At 45.3% G+C, this 15,182-nt stretch overlaps 5 protein-coding genes across 5 annotated transcripts; 3 read left to right on the forward strand and 2 right to left on the reverse strand.

The window, feature by feature from the left end:
- The first annotated feature begins 2,568 nt into the window (after nucleotides 1-2,568).
- Nucleotides 2,569-4,002, forward strand: LOC126560958 (mucin-2-like). Its single transcript, XM_050216908.1, has one exon. The coding sequence runs from the start codon at nucleotides 2,569-2,571 to the stop codon at nucleotides 4,000-4,002; it is 1,434 nt and encodes a 477-aa protein (XP_050072865.1).
- Nucleotides 4,003-4,538: 536 nt separating this feature from the next.
- Nucleotides 4,539-7,729, forward strand: LOC126560960 (cytochrome P450 302a1, mitochondrial). The gene is made up of 7 exons (XM_050216909.1): nucleotides 4,539-4,542; nucleotides 5,763-5,876; nucleotides 5,954-6,197; nucleotides 6,262-6,476; nucleotides 6,545-7,060; nucleotides 7,124-7,446; nucleotides 7,613-7,729. Exons 1-7 carry the CDS (start codon nucleotides 4,539-4,541, stop codon nucleotides 7,727-7,729), a joined length of 1,533 nt encoding a protein of 510 aa, XP_050072866.1.
- Nucleotides 7,730-8,425: 696 nt separating this feature from the next.
- On the reverse strand, nucleotides 8,426-10,053 carry LOC126563101 (60S ribosomal protein L14). Its single transcript, XM_050219717.1, has 4 exons — nucleotides 10,037-10,053; nucleotides 9,562-9,663; nucleotides 9,056-9,250; nucleotides 8,426-8,747 (listed from the first exon to the last, which is right to left on the reverse strand). Exons 1-4 carry the CDS (start codon nucleotides 10,037-10,039, stop codon nucleotides 8,496-8,498), a joined length of 552 nt encoding a protein of 183 aa, XP_050075674.1. The 5' UTR covers nucleotides 10,040-10,053; the 3' UTR covers nucleotides 8,426-8,495.
- Nucleotides 10,054-10,445: 392 nt separating this feature from the next.
- On the forward strand, nucleotides 10,446-11,350 carry LOC126563015 (ceramide-1-phosphate transfer protein). The gene is made up of 3 exons (XM_050219623.1): nucleotides 10,446-10,575; nucleotides 10,665-10,876; nucleotides 11,054-11,350. The coding sequence occupies exons 1-3, from the start codon at nucleotides 10,460-10,462 to the stop codon at nucleotides 11,347-11,349; spliced, it is 624 nt and encodes a 207-aa protein (XP_050075580.1). The 5' UTR covers nucleotides 10,446-10,459; the 3' UTR covers nucleotide 11,350.
- Nucleotides 11,351-12,175: 825 nt separating this feature from the next.
- On the reverse strand, nucleotides 12,176-14,300 carry LOC126560961 (solute carrier family 28 member 3-like). The gene is made up of 6 exons (XM_050216910.1): nucleotides 14,226-14,300; nucleotides 13,990-14,143; nucleotides 12,970-13,921; nucleotides 12,578-12,905; nucleotides 12,320-12,500; nucleotides 12,176-12,255 (listed from the first exon to the last, which is right to left on the reverse strand). The coding sequence occupies exons 1-6, from the start codon at nucleotides 14,298-14,300 to the stop codon at nucleotides 12,176-12,178; spliced, it is 1,770 nt and encodes a 589-aa protein (XP_050072867.1).
- Nucleotides 14,301-15,182: the final 882 nt, after the last annotated feature.

The raw sequence follows: 15,182 nt of genomic DNA on the forward strand, positions 1-15,182 counted from the left end.
ACAATCACCTATAGCTACTAAAGATAGAGTGTCCTGGCGGGTGCTCTTCCATTGCAGCCTAACATTGATTTCATAGATCACGCAGAGTGTACACTCCTCAAGAGACAAGGCTGTTTTACAAGCGATGAACAATGGCGACCAACACGCCTTTCTGTAATGAGGTGCAAACGAAATCTTTCCAGAGACGGAGAGAGAAACAGATTTAAATTTCCTCCTCTTCGGCTAAGCCTGACACGTCGTTGACTTCGTGTGGTTTTTCCCTCCCCAAGCTCCAAGTGGCGCTGATTGGGTTTACAAATCAGAATACCTCAACCCCTTACCAGGCACGTTTCCTCTTTCTCCTCTCCACGTGGTTACCGGAATGAAATACATACGAAATGAATCATACTGCTGCTCTCGCGATCGTCTACGGTAGGAAGGATGCTTTCGGTGCACCGTTCTGTACAAATGGTACACGATGATCGATGGTGACGATTACGTTGAGGCAAGTAGAAAATAACTAAAAAGAACCGGTGAACCGGTGGTGGTACAGTTTCATAAATGGATTCGTTACTGGCGTGTTACAGTGTTCGACTGTAACGACGGCGATAGGTTTTGGTGGGATTGGTACCGCTTGGTTACGTTGCACGGTGTGACCGATGTGTGTGACATATTCATCACACACAGCAATTGAGGCCTGATTGTATCACGATCTAATTTTTGCTTGATTAATGTCATCGCGTTCATGGCGTTAAGTTGGCAAGTATTTGAGTAATGCGAATGGGTTTTTCATAGCTATGCAAAAACAAAACGTCCTTCAGCGCTACTGCCTAAACCGTGCAAAATGGCGCGTGGGACTAGTGAAAGATTAATGCTCTAATTGATGACTCTATTATATACATATATCGGCGGCATAAAAACACTTTGGAAGCTTTTAGCAGACGCTAAACGTTGGACGAAATTGGAAGAGGATCATTAACAGAAATTAGATCATCTGCATCAGTATCTTTTTCTTGGCTTTACGACCTACATGGTACCCCCGGCCATCGAATGGCCGACAAGAATTACCGTAGTTGGATGATCAGTTCTCACTACGGGGGAACAGTTCTGATGGAATTTGAACCACGGTCCTGTCGTATGAAGACCGGCGCCGCCCAGCATGAGTATGCACCAGAATCATACCTTTTGATTTGGAAATTTTGTCGTTGTTTTTATTGGTCGCCCTTCTTGTACTCAGCATCTGTATCTCCTCACACACTTTATCGAAGCTACCGTTTGATTAAGCCGTTTGCAAATTGCCATAATTTTAAGCATAGTGTTAACGTTAAGTCTTAAGCTACGCAAATAAGCACCAGTCTACGGTAGATGTATGTTGTTCGTAACTTATGAACCAGTAACAGTCTTATTTTGGTTTTAACCGTACTCTCCCTTCAATTCCTTACTTTCATTGCTCGATTCTTCGTCGATTGTGCTCGATCAGTAAGAGCAAAACAATCAGGTTTAAACTAATTGCACGTGCAACAAAACACAGTAAATACGAAAAACTAATTGCCATATCAGTAGAAGCAGCACTGTAACGTATAGCAGAGAGTAGTGTAGCGAACGTACGGGGGACGATGTGTATGAGTGTTATATATTACAATACCATAAAATGTAATACGCTTTGCTTTTGAAAAAAACCCTCCCTCACTGACGTCGATAAATCGAATCTTGCTTGCTCGTATGACCGTTTTTCTCCGTCAATAGATCTTCATTTCCCTTTTCTTGTTTGGCAAGTCTTTCAATTTCGCTTTTCATAAAAAAACTGCGTGGGATACATACGTTTCCCATAGTGTACGATTTTGTGTTGTGTTGTAAATTGCTCGCAAAATGCAGTTGATGCCACCCACAAAAAAAAACATCCTCCCCTTCCCCCCATCCCCCCTAAAACACATGGGAAATGAACTTCCGTTACGGAGAATGCCGCACTGTTCCGTCGTAGGTGTTACGGCGCTAGACAACATGGGCGGTAACGTACGAGCCGTTAAACAAAAAAAAAACAGCCAATTTTATGCCCGACTAGTACACGATACTCTCCGCTTCCCGATGCAACGGGCCGCGGTCGCTTTAATGTAGGTATAGATGAAGTAAGAAACAGAAAAAAACAGCAAGCACCACATGTTCGGTATTTACGCGAGGAAACACACCCCGTAAGCTTCCGTGTTCCAAGAGCGCGCGCGTGCAGGAAAGCATGTTTTTCCAATAAAGTCCGGTCTGACCGAATAATTCAGCCTGAACATGAGAACGCCATGGCCGCATCATGTACAATTGTGTGTGTGGTTATCTTTAGTCCGAAAGCCCTACGGCGCCCATTTCCAGTTTCATTCTCCCTTGTGGGACGAGCGGGATGGTCTGTGGACCAGTGACCTTGCCCTATGCTCCCACCAAACCCGAACCTTTTTGGGTGCATTTTTGGGTTTTGGTATAAAACTATGACACTTCCGTACACGCAGTCGGAAAGCACAAATGGTGCTCTTAATGGTAAGTATTCCTGAGTTGCTCCAGAAGCTTCCCCATGTGCGCTAGCATTTAGTTCTCGCTTTACAGAGGATGCTACTTTCCTGTTCCGGTTGGCTCCTTTTTGGGGCGCTATTAGCTACGTCTTCTGCCAGAGCTGACACCTCTCCACCGGTAGTAGCCGCTCCAGTGGAGCAACTAGCAAGCGCCAATCAGGGCACCTCGGCAACTCCTATCACAGTGACAACGCGCATCGAGAATGCAGCCGGTGATAAGCTGGACTTTAATGGTGATCATTTTTTCGGCCCCGATAAGGAGCACCATGATTACAATCGGCAGGCACACCTAAAGTTGGAGTACGTGCGCAATCAAGATCCACAGTTGAGACGATTTTTGGGAAAATCGATCGTAAAACGACAGGCCGATTTTCCGTATCCACCAGCAGTATATCCACCAACTCACTATGAACCTCCACCTACGGTTCCTCCTACAACGACTACAACGACCACAACAACAACAACAACACCGGTTCCCACTACCACTACTACTACCGAACCGCCACCGCCCCCTACAACACCGGGAGTTCCTCATGAAGTTTACGGAGTGCCACCAGAAGTACCCCAAGAACCTGTTGTCTTACCCTGTGCGGCATCTGCTAGTCAAGAACCAGCAAATGTTGATTGTGTCCTTTCGCAACTGCCCCCACTACCTGAGCTAGTGTATCCATCGGTACCGGTTCCCCTACCAACACCCGTTGATCCGCAACCTCTACCAGGTGATTTTAATACTGAGCCAGTGGTTGAAGTTGTCCCACTTGATCCCACTTCTCAAGGTTCTTCACTGTACAACATAAACGAAGTGGTTGGATTGTTGTTTGATGGACCATCGGACGTTCCTGCGCCATCAGGCAGTGGTCCTGAAGAATCGTCCAGTGGATCAACCGGTTGCAGTGATTGCAATTTTGAACAGCTACCAGCATTACCCGAGCTAGTTTATCCTTCCCTACCAACTACTACAGCACTACCACCTCCTCCCCCTCCCCTATCTCCAATAGTTCCTGAAGAACCCTCAACCGTAGTACTTCCGGCCGATTGTCTTCCCGCCGAACATCGGATTCGCCTGGAGAAAGGACAGGCAGACCTGGTCGATTTAAGATTCTCCAAATCATCCACCAACCAACAGCCCCGTGTCCTTTCCACTCACTCGCAGGTCATTCTCGTTCAATCAATGCCACCCTACCCTGTGCTTAAGTCGAAACCTGGCCGTACTCCACCGAAGCCTGCCAGCCGTGGATCGCTCAAGTTCAAGCATGTTCGCCACGACTCGAGCTTCGATGTGAAACGTTTCCAGCAGGATCAGGAAGTTTGGAGTCGGAATGATGATTCGGTAGTAGTGCCATCGTCCGAGCAGCAAGGCGAGGTGGCCCAAATTGTGCTCTGCACTGTCGATTGTCACACGGTGGAGGAAAAGGTACAGCCACCGGAAACACCTGCCATGACCATTCCGAGCGATGGTCGGTTGTGGTAGAGGGTTTTAAGAGGGTTAGAAGCAAGAACCCAATAAAGAAAAATGGCATAAGAAGAAAGAATTGTGCCTGGTAATAATATCGTACTTTACTGTTGCAACTAATTGGCTATATCGCGCCAATTATCATACAAGCGTATATAATATGGCTTTGCGATTGTAGCAGGATAGTTATCGTAATTACTTTCAATAGTTTCTAGTGCCTTTTTTAAGAACACAATCACGTGTTTAGCTGATTGCTCTTTTTCCATTCGTTAATTTATAGAGGCTTTGAGTCTCTGGGAGTCTTTGAGTCGCCTCTCTGCTGTATACAAAAAGTGGTTAATACTAATACAAAACTATTGCGGATGTGCCTTATCTATTATTTAAAACTATTGCAATTATGGCTAGTTAAAGCTATTGTCTAAATTTCGCTGTAAAAATTGCTGATAGTTAAAAATCAAATAAGGTGGTTCTTATGCAGTTTGTCGGACACCAGGACTGTCGCATAATCTGTGTCCAGTTGGTGGGTGGCTCGGTGTGTCGTGTGTCCATTAGTTATGGGTAAATCCTCATTTTTGCCGGAGTTTACTCCGAATTGCTCCGAAGCAATTAATCCACATCACTCCGGAGCAAACTCCGGATTACTCCGGACTGGATTTGTTGAGGATGTAGGAATGGATCAAGCGTGTATATCCTATCCGAAGGCGGGGTAGGACTCGTTATCGGCGGGATAGGATAGGATCCGAATGCGGGATAGAACGGTGGATGGATTCGATAACTTCCGATGAAGCGGTGTTGTGCTTGATGAGGCGGAGATTACACTGAGCTCTAGGTTGTAGCGGATGTAACGGAGGGCGGAGTAGGCGGCCGCTAGGGCCTCGACATCTGCCACGTGTAAGAGGGGTTCTCGTAAAAGGGGTCCCGTAAAAAATATGTTTGCTTTGGTGATCAAGTGTAAAAACGCCAATGTAATATTTTAAACACTTCATGTATGAATAACGAAGTGTTTGTGCCTAAAATAGCTCAACAGCTATATTAATTTTGTGGTACAATCAATCAACCTTCCAACGCTAATCATATCACAAACACGCCGATGCAGCCGTCTGACCGTCTGATCGCGAACGCACGCTTTGTAGTTGCGTTTCGTTCGCGAGCGTCTCTTTCTCTTTCTATCTCTCGCTCTTTCTAAAAGCATAAATTTTCGACTCATGTTTTTATTCAAGGTCAACCAAATGCTTGATATGCATTCCCTATCGGTTATGTACCGCTAGCTGTGAATGGTGTGCGTGATGCATAGTTCCAAATAAATGGCGTACCGATCTACATTAAATTTAAATTTTTATCTCTTAATACTCCTAATTTTGCTTCCAATTTATGTTTTACAATCTCTAATAATTTTTGTTTGGTCGGGAAGCACTGATCTGCTGTAAAATCCACGAAAAGTTTTAGACCTTCATTGGTGTGCGTGAAGGCAAACCGATCGGCAACTCGCGATCTGAAAACTGATCAATGAAACCGGCTTCATTGTTGTCAAATCTAGCGTGAACGTTGGACCTCCTATTCCCGGTGCTCTAGTTCTTTAGCATTTATTTTCGTCTAACTAGCAACAAGTGAAATGTATTTTTAAATCATTAAATCATGCAAAAGTTTAGTAGCGTTGTGAGTAAAAAAATGACTTTGCCCAGACAAGTTACCATCCGCCTTCGTGGCTTTTCGTCGAAAAGCAATGTAATTCCAAAAGGGTACGTGTTTCATATCGAAATATTCAGCCTATATCCCAGTCCGGTTGGTAATACATCATTTCATCGACAGAGCGGCGAAAACGTATCAAGAAATTCCTGGACCAAAGGGCCCTTTCGGGTTGGGAAATCTTTATCAGTACATTCCAGGAATAGGTAAGCATAGTCTTCTTCTGCAGATCAGTCATACATGTTGTCCGGATGCTCATTCCTGGCGTTTATTCTCATTAAAGGACGTTACAGCTTCGATGAGCTGCATCGGTCCGGTGAGGACAAATTTCGACAGTACGGACCGATCGTACGGGAAACGATGATTCCCGGGCAGGATATTGTGTGGCTTTACGATCCGGACGATATTGCTGCGGTACTGGACGATCGTACACCGGGCATGTATCCGTCCCGGCGTAGCCATACCGCGCTGGAAAAATATCGCAAAGATCGTCCAAATGTGTACCGTACTGCTGGTCTGTTACCAACGTAAGGCATCACCCTCTTCACCACTTTAAACTTTATACACTTTAAAGCCATATATCGCTTACAGAAACGGTTTGGAATGGTGGAAAATACGATCCGAACTACAGAAAGGACTAAGCGCTCCACAGAATGTGCGAAACTTTCTTCCCTCGACGGATAAAATTACGAAGGAATTCATTGCACGTCTACGATCGCAACTGGATGCGGAACAGCCCACCTCCGGTACGAAGAACTTTGTGATCGAAGACGCAATGCCACTGATTTCGCGACTTAATCTAGAGTGTATGTAAATTGATGTAAAATGGAAATGCTTTTCATGTAGTAATGGCGCTTTACGATCCCGTTTGCAGTGATCTGCTTGCTGGCCTTCGACGTACGGTTGGACAGCTTCTCCGAGGAACAAATGCTTCCCAGCTCCCTATCCTCTCGATTGATGGAATCAGCCGATACGACCAACTCCTGCATACTGCCCACCGATCAGGGCTTTCAGCTGTGGCGTTACTTTGAAACGCCCACCTACAGACGGTTGTGCAAAGCGCAGGAATTTATGGAGAAGACCGCCGTCGAGCTTGTGTCACAGAAGTTGCTCTACTTTAACGAGGACCAGCAACGGTTGGCAAGTGGAGAACATTCGAAATCACTTATGGAGGAATATCTTCGCAACCCTAATCTGGAGCTGAACGATATCATCGGTATGGCTTCGGATCTGCTTCTTGGTGGTGTACATACGACCAGCTACAGTACTGCCTTCGCACTGTACCACTTGGCGTTGAATGGAAGCACCGCCCAGGAACGGTTGTACCAGGAGGCGAAGAAAATTCTGCCCGATCCAAGGGAAAGCCGGATCGGAGCTGCCGTGTTGGGATGTAAGTTTAACCCGGATACCCAACTCCATGCATTTGCTTCCTTATATTGAATTTCTATTCCAGCGGAAGCTTCCTATTGTCGTGCGGTACTGAAGGAATCGTTACGCTTGAATCCCATCTCGATCGGTGTAGGACGAATTCTCAACCGGGATCACGTGTTGAGCGGCTATCAGGTTCCACGTGGAACGGTCATAGTTACCCAGAATATGATCTCTTGTCGTCAGGAGAAATATTTCCGCAATCCTCTTCGATTCACACCCGAACGGTGGATGCGCGAAACTAAGGAACCAGTGCATCCTCATTTGGTGGTACCATTCGGACATGGCATGAGATCATGCATCGCCCGTCGATTGGCAGAACAGAGCATGCTGGTACTGCTACTGAGGGTAAGCATAGATTACTTTCTTGTTGAGAATTCAATCTCAGGAGCTTTTTGGTCTGTCCAATTCTGTCTTCTTTGACTTCAATTGAACGGTAGCATGCTGAATAGTTTAGGAGATATATCTTGCTGCAACCTTACGCTCCTATTTTTCTGTTTCTTTCAAATTCCAGCTCGTACGCTCTTTCGAAATCGAGTGGGCCGGGACTATTCCGATGGATGTCCAAACGAAACTTATCAATCAACCTGATCAACCGATTCGAATACGGTTGAAGCCAAGATCATCGTGAAGTAACTAATTACATTGATATTCCAATGAGTGCAAATAAATTATTACACATAAATTATCAAAATTGGACCTAAAATTCCGATTGCGTTCCCCAGAAAGAAATTCAAATAGTGATGAATAGTCTGGAGAGCACCCCGTGTGATTCCAGTTCCGATTCCGAAGAAGTTGAATACACGGTTCCATCTGGAACAGTCCAGTATCACCTGGAATCGTCGGAAACTTCCGGAATCTGATGGAATCGTTGCAACCGTCAGAATCATCAAAACTGCAGGACCGTTGGAATTGCAAAAGTATGCGCTCTTACTTATACTCGTGACCGACTGATTTCGAACATTTTGGCCGGTTCCTACAAATCCGATGGTTTCATCGGTTCCGAAAATTCCGGACGGTTCCAAACTATTTAGATAATACAGACTATTCGGGATAGCACCTATCATTTTAAAATGGTTTCAATTTTTTGTGAAATCGTTGGGAATCAGTTACGCGATTATGCCAATTTTTCCATCTCAAAAATTTTCTCGATTCTCGACTAATCCTTCAACCCCTCCGACGACTACTACTAAACCAATCAAAAAGGTATTTTTGTAGAATCTTTTTTTACTTCCTATTCATCCTCTTCTGCCATTTACTTTCTCCAATTGAATGTGAATGATGGATTGATTGGACTTTGTTTTTTTTTTTTTGTTTGTTTTATGTGTTTTTTTGTAGTCTGAACGGCTTTTAATAATTATACACACTCCCGAACGTAGATATTATTTGCCAACCGCTCACTTCTTCTTGGCCGGAGCGCCAGCAGCACCCTTCTTGGCCGGACGCACCTTCTTCTTCTTCTTCGCGTCCTCGGGCTTCTTTTCGCGCTTCGGCGGTAGCGGTTTCGTTCCCTTGCGGGGCTTACCGAACAGCATGCCGTTGCTGACGACCACCTTCTTCATCTTCTTGTACTGCGCGCTCACGACGCGGTTACGTTCACGGCGAGCCAGACGCAGCTTGAAGCGATCGAAATCGGTCATGTTGAAGCGCTACAGAAAGAGACGATTAAAGAGAAGAGAGATCAGTAAAATGAATGCAATGCGTTTTACTTTTACGTTTACATGGTGTGCATTAAGAGCAATTTTAAACATTTTCATTTCAGAACTAAATTGGCTTCATGTTTGTATCAGCCGGCATTTCCTATCATGTAACTTATGTTTACTAGAATGGTTCATCACGTATGAAACGGTCTCAACAAAATCACAGTAGGCACACTTTTTTCGTCATATACACACACACACACACACACACACACACACACACACACACACACACACACACACACACCCACACTTACCTTGTACTTAGCGACAGCCCGTTCGTGCCATCTGGTTTCAGCAAACTTCTTCTTAATGTCGAACTTCTCGAGGGCATCGCGCACAAGACGGGTACGGGCAGTGTGCGGGAAGCGTACACGGAACTTCGTCAGATGCAGATGGTTGACGGCGTACTGTTGCCGGGGAACACCGCTGGTAGGTCCATCGATCAGAACCTGCAAACACACAACGAGATACACACACATCAATTACACATCGAGCAGGCGCACAAAAACGATGCACAAATCCCACGACATCACCGGCATCCATCCGGATTAGCACATTGCACAAAACTTCAGATATTGGAAGAAAGCTTCAGATATGTTTCAGACGGCCCTTCCTAAATATAATTGTTTTCCGTAGAAAACATCATCATTGAATCGGATCGGATTCTGCTCCAGTTGCAAAGCACAACGGTTCTACAAAAGAAAAATCCATTTTCCCATCCCAACAGCATTACACCACACCAACAGCACGGTCAACTTACCCGATTTTGGTCAATCACATTGACAATGCACACAAGGCGTCCCTTGTATTTTCCAACCGCGCACTTGGCGACGCGACCCGTCTCCACAAACTTGGTGAACGACTGTAAACGAGAGGGAGATACATTAGTTTGACAAAGAATAGAACAGTTTCAACCATCCAGCACACGATTCCAGTGTCGCAAAATAGGTGAAGCAGATGTTTGCCACAATAAATCCGGGAAACTACAGTCCGCGGCACTCGGTTCCCTTCCACAACGCGAACCAACTACACAGATAAACATGTGGCATACCGCTTGCGGTTCCGGTGTTTTACAGGAAAATTACCGAATTTCGAACCTGCGGGAACCGTCACCATTGAAGCAACGGTCGTACTTCACATGTTGCCACTTTATTCATCCTTCTCAGTACACTACTTCACCTATTTTAGCGACATTTTTAGGACGAGCGCTGCAAACTTTCGACAACATCGCTTACCATTTTGGACCGGAAAGAAAGCTGACAGATGACAATTCCACCGATGACAGCTCCGTCATTCCGGAAGCAACGCTTGCTTGAAAAACTACACTTTCTTGGGGGCCGTTTACGGTACACGGTTCAAGAGCTCACAATGCAGACTGCGATGATTTCGTTGTTTTTCGACGTTTACCGATGTTGGCCGACGCAATCCAACAGCTGTGTTGTCATTTAAAAAAAAAGAACAACAAACACACCTTGTGATTGTTTCTTTGTGTAGTGTTTAATTTTACGTTTAGAATCGTCGAGCTGTGAGGATTTTTATGCCTCTCCGGAGGCACACACTCTATCGATAAAACAACATATCTTCCACTTTAGCTATTTTGTGCTACTTTACGATCGCCAACACTCTCTACACGATTCCCCGGTGCAGCTCATACAATCATGTCGGTAGAAAAGTTCGATCTTCAAAAGGTGCACGAAAAGTTCACTGAAAGTCTAGTCGAGGAGGATGATGTCTACGTGGACCAATATCTGGAGGCATTCAAAGAGCTGTACAAGTAAGTAGCATGCATGCTTATCGCGGTTTGCCCGTTAACAACACAAAAACTGAGTACCTCTTATCAAACGCTCGCGACTTCTTTCGCAGATTTTTCCAGCTGATGGGAACGGTGTTCGGGTTCGTGAGCAGTGACGTCAAGGAGAAGGTGGAAATTCTGGAGAAGCTGCGCGGGAAAGAAAATGCGGAAAGCTTTCTCACGATCCGCACGATGATGGAGTACGAGCGGGAGTCGAATTTGCTCAACAAGAAGGACTACGTATCCGGGAGCCGGACACTGCTAAGGCTTCACCGTGGTTTGGGTACGTTCGTGTGCTGTCTGCAAAGTGCATCGATGTTGTGCTTTATCTTATCGCAGACCGTGCTCTATGTCCGCGCGCTAAACAATATCTAAATTGGCGCAACGTGGACAGGCACGTTTTAATGTGATAGATGCGAAATTAATGTTCCAATAACCTCCTTCTTTTCGATTTTCGCAGATTTTATACAAGAGTTTTTGAGACGGCTCGGCGAGCTGGAAGGCGATGGGAAAACGAACGGCGTTTGTCAAGCGGCATACAATGACACCCTTGCTCAATTTCATCCATGGCTCATCCGGAAGGGCGCTACCGTAGCGATGTACGCACTACCGACGCGGGACCAGCTGCTCGACAAGGTCTGTGCGGATGTGGCCATCGCGATAAAGCTGCTGCCGGAAATGTTGTCCGTTACGCGGAAAGTGTACGATCGCACGCAAGAACTGTACACCAAGTACGATCTGCATGGATTGCCTTGAATGGATCGTAACGTGCATCGCCCTACAAAGAACGGAACAGACCGATTTTGCTACAAATTACGCTTACCGAGTGTATTATGAGTTTTCGCTTTTAATTTGTGTACTTTTTTGTTTTGTTTTAATATTGTTTTTTATTTGCTCTATGTCGTGACGCGTGTGGAGGAGTATTTGTGAGTGAGTGTGAAAAGCAAACCAAATAGCTAATTATTGTAGGGATTTGAATTTTAACCTGTACTTCAAGCTTGCGAGTGTGCGTTAGCACTACTGGAAGTATAAGGACACATTGGCGCATTGTAGTGATATTAGGTTCAAGCTGGCTTGATCTTGAGACGACCGTTAGATGATGTTCACCCAGCGTAGTATCGGTCATATCTCAACCGTTTTCCGTTTTTAAATGGTGCTCCATGTGTTATAAAAAAGGCTCAATCTCGTACTTGCACGTTAAGCTTTAAGCAAACGATTTGTGTAAATGAGCTCATGGCCAGGCCATGGCCAAATGAGCTGGGAAGGCCAGGAAAGCATACGTATACAGTTGTAATACAACTTGCTCAATTTTCTCTACCGAAGGATGCAATAAGTGATAGGCGTACTAAAAATGAATCACCATCTCGCCCCCCACGTGGACGCCACACATTCCAATCGTATTAGCCCAACCACCGGATGTAGCTCATGTATTTGTGCGGAACCTTGTATGGAAGGAAATAGAAAGATTTTTTGGCTTGCTCGTAAATAAACACTGTTGTGACAATATACCTGTTCGGGATTTAAAAATATTTATTTATTAAACTAAAAACATTAAATACTGATTACACGGCACGAGCGTACGTTACACGACGGTAGAGTTTGATAACGCAGTCATGTTCAGCGATGATCCTCGCGAGCCTTGAAAATCATCGATCAACAGTCCTGTGAGAAACGTAAAATGTTAATTGTGTGAAGATTCAAATAAATTTTTAAAGAAATCTCTTACCAGCAATACACGCGGTCATGAAGCATGCTATCGATCCGGTAATAAACGAACGGAACGATACAGAAGTAATGGAGCCTCGCCGTTCCGGCGCCATTGCACTCATCGCTCCGATCATAATACCCAACGAGCTAGGATTTGCAAACCCACAGATGGCGTACGTAGCAATCGTGGCTGATCGTTTCTATAAGTTAAAAAAAAAATAATAAAATGAAAGTTAACGCCGATCCTCCTTCCCAGCCCAACCTCGAGCAAGCGTACCGTAATGATTTCATCCCGAATGAGCTCTCCAAGCCGTTGGTAAGCGACGAACTCGTTCACTACCGTTTTGATACCGATGACTTGACCAACGTGCTCACTATCCTTCCACGACACTCCCATCACGAACGCTAGCGGTCGAAAAAGGTATCCACAGAACCATTCCAGCGATACACCTTCCAATCCGACCAGCATGCCAAGCCACGCCAGCACTCCATTCATAAATGCGACAAACGACACGAACGCGATTAAGTTTGCGATGATGCCCAGGATGAGTGAGATAGCCGAACTTGCACCATTACAAGCGGCATCTACCAGGGAAGAATCGGTACTGAAAAGATATTCGGCGAGAGGTTAATTGTTGATTGAAAACCCCATCCCCTTTCGATGCTTACGATTTAGCGATGTTAATATTTTTCGAAGTCGTTTTACTTTCTTCCACCTCCGGATAGATGATCTTCGCCACGCAAAGTACGGCCGGTGCTGATATGACGCTCGCCGTAATCAGATGTCCAGGGCTCGCACCGAACGAGATGTATGCGGCCAGCACCGTACCCGAAACGGTCGCAAATCCCGACGCCATGACGGAATGCAACTCCGAGTGAGTGAGATCCTTAACGTATGGTTTGATTATGAGCGGAGTTTCACTCATCCCGAGGAAGATGTTCGCTGCTGCCATAATGCCTTCACACACCGTCGTACCCATGAGCGATTGCAGTATCCAGCCCAGCTTCAGCACGATCCACTGCATCGCACCGACATAGTACAGCACCGATATGAAGAAGCTGAAGAAGTATATGACACTCAGCACGGCAAATGCAAACACGGCATACTGGTTGATCAGTGCATCGCCGTAAACAAATGCAGCTCCGACGGATGAGTAACCCAGAAACGTGTCCACCTTCGCTCCGATGCAGGCGAATATACTTCTTCCGACGTCCCATCGGATGCAAACCAGTCCAAGAATGGCTTGCAGCAGTAGCCCCATACACACGGGTCGATAATTGATCTTTTTCGGGTGCTTTGATGCCAGTACGGAAAGTGCCAGCAGAACAATCATACCAGTTAGAGGCATCAAGCGGCTTGCATCACTGCGTGTATCAAAGTACAAAAAAACAGCAAACCCTAGCACTATAACCGCACCCAGGGATAGTTTGGATGTTCGCGTTTGAAACATCCGCTGGAAATGTGATCCCACTGGCCTCAACTTCCTGTACAGCGAGCCCTCTAGTCTCGGTTTCAAGAACAGGAAGTACAGCAATCCCGCGTAGACGAATCCGAGCAGTAGCACCAACATTCCGTAACCATCGCACCACTGCATCCCACAGTTCGATACGCAAGTTTGCTCTAGAATACCATAGATTGTTTACTGATATATCGTCTAGGAACAGCTGCCACCAGCAACACCTTCTTACCATGCTGAATGTAACGTTTTGTGGCAAATGCAAAAAATATCACAACGCATCCATTTACGATGCCTATCGTGGTGTATCGTTTTATGCACGATCGCTGCACTTTCTCGGGGTTTTCTGCGTCATCCAGCCCGAAAGTTGATAGTGCAATTTCCTCCTGTAGTAATGCAATGATTCAATGATAAAGGTAGTTAGATAGGAGGTTGCGAAAGTGTTTCAAGTTTACTTGGGGACTTTACTTTGGAGTCAACAATGCAGCTTGCTGATGTTTGATCACCGTTCGCAGTTGAAGTGTACACACCGTTCAGCGCCATCGTGGGAATGTGATGTGATAAGTAATTTCCAAGAAAACGGTTGTAACTCCTAATTCATGCCAGATTCTCCCATTCTGCTTACACGATGATAACACTTGAACAAACAGATGTTTTGTCGTTTGTTTTCTAATTCGTTTTCACTCGCTGCGTAAATGCAGCTTGTGGACTTAACGAAAATTCCTCACGCATCCACTGGATAGTTTACTGATATTTTGCACAAATCGAATTCTTCTAAATTCATCTCCAGTTTTTGCGAACGATCTTTGCTACAACCAACTCAAACAAACACTGTCATGTTAATGATCACCTTCATTCGTCACACACCTTACGGATGGATCTGCTAGATATAACTGTTTTTGCTTTATTCCCCTCCACACTTCAGCTGCAAAAAAAAAGGCGGTAAACCCCAAAACACCGGCACCAATTTAAAACATCGAGCGCGCAGCCTACATGACGATGGTTGGGGAATCACGCTTCACTAAAACACGTTTTGCCACTCAGAAGCGTCTGGGTTGCTCTCATCGCACGGCGTCCGCTAACATTCACCGACCGTTGCTGACTGATCCTATGAAAGCTTCGGCGGTGATGCGAAGCTCTTTTAAAGGCCAGCCCGTCAATGAAACGACAACCCGGTCTTTCGGGCGAGATGATGATAGAAGCGTCTGCCATATTAAGTTAGAAACGTGCCGCAAGCATTCACCGTATCGTATGAATAATAGGGGAAATACAGTGCTAGTAGTAGTATCTTGTCCGTTTGTTTATCGTTGACCATTGCTTATTGTGGCTATCATATTGCAATGATTTTATGGCACTTACTGTGCAACATGTGATAATACAGACGATTGTGTTTGAATTTTTTTTTTGCTAGGAAAAATGACAAAA

The sequence above is a fragment of the Anopheles maculipalpis genome, chromosome 3RL (assembly GCF_943734695.1).
Source record: "Anopheles maculipalpis chromosome 3RL, idAnoMacuDA_375_x, whole genome shotgun sequence".
In the NCBI taxonomy this organism is placed as follows: Eukaryota; Metazoa; Arthropoda; class Insecta; order Diptera; family Culicidae; genus Anopheles; species Anopheles maculipalpis.

Bases quoted from the DNA above. Each gene is read 5' to 3' on its own strand.
- LOC126560958 (XM_050216908.1), top strand. From the start codon at position 2,569: ATGCTACTTTCCTGTTCCGGTTGGCTCCTTTTTGGGGCGCTATTAGCT.
- LOC126560960 (XM_050216909.1), top strand. The intron at 6,477-6,544 runs GTATGTAAATTG...TCCCGTTTGCAG, and splicing joins TTCGCGACTTAATCTAGAGT to TGATCTGCTTGCTGGCCTTC. The intron at 7,061-7,123 runs GTAAGTTTAACC...TTTCTATTCCAG, and splicing joins CGGAGCTGCCGTGTTGGGAT to CGGAAGCTTCCTATTGTCGT.
- LOC126563101 (XM_050219717.1), bottom strand. The intron at 9,251-9,561 runs GTAAGTTGACCG...GTGTGTTTGCAG, and splicing joins ATGTGATTGACCAAAATCGG to GTTCTGATCGATGGACCTAC. The intron at 8,748-9,055 runs GTAAGTGTGGGT...CTCTTTCTGTAG, and splicing joins GGGCTGTCGCTAAGTACAAG to CGCTTCAACATGACCGATTT.
- LOC126563015 (XM_050219623.1), top strand. From the start codon at position 10,460: ATGTCGGTAGAAAAGTTCGATCTTCAAAAGGTGCACGAAAAGTTCACT. The intron at 10,576-10,664 runs GTAAGTAGCATG...CTTCTTTCGCAG, and splicing joins GCATTCAAAGAGCTGTACAA to ATTTTTCCAGCTGATGGGAA. The intron at 10,877-11,053 runs GTACGTTCGTGT...CGATTTTCGCAG, and splicing joins AAGGCTTCACCGTGGTTTGG to ATTTTATACAAGAGTTTTTG.
- LOC126560961 (XM_050216910.1), bottom strand. From the start codon at position 14,300: ATGGCGCTGAACGGTGTGTACACTTCAACTGCGAACGGTGATCAAACA. The intron at 14,144-14,225 runs GTAAAGTCCCCA...GCATTACTACAG, and splicing joins GCTGCATTGTTGACTCCAAA to GAGGAAATTGCACTATCAAC. The intron at 12,906-12,969 runs GTAAGCATCGAA...ATATCTTTTCAG, and splicing joins AATATTAACATCGCTAAATC to TACCGATTCTTCCCTGGTAG.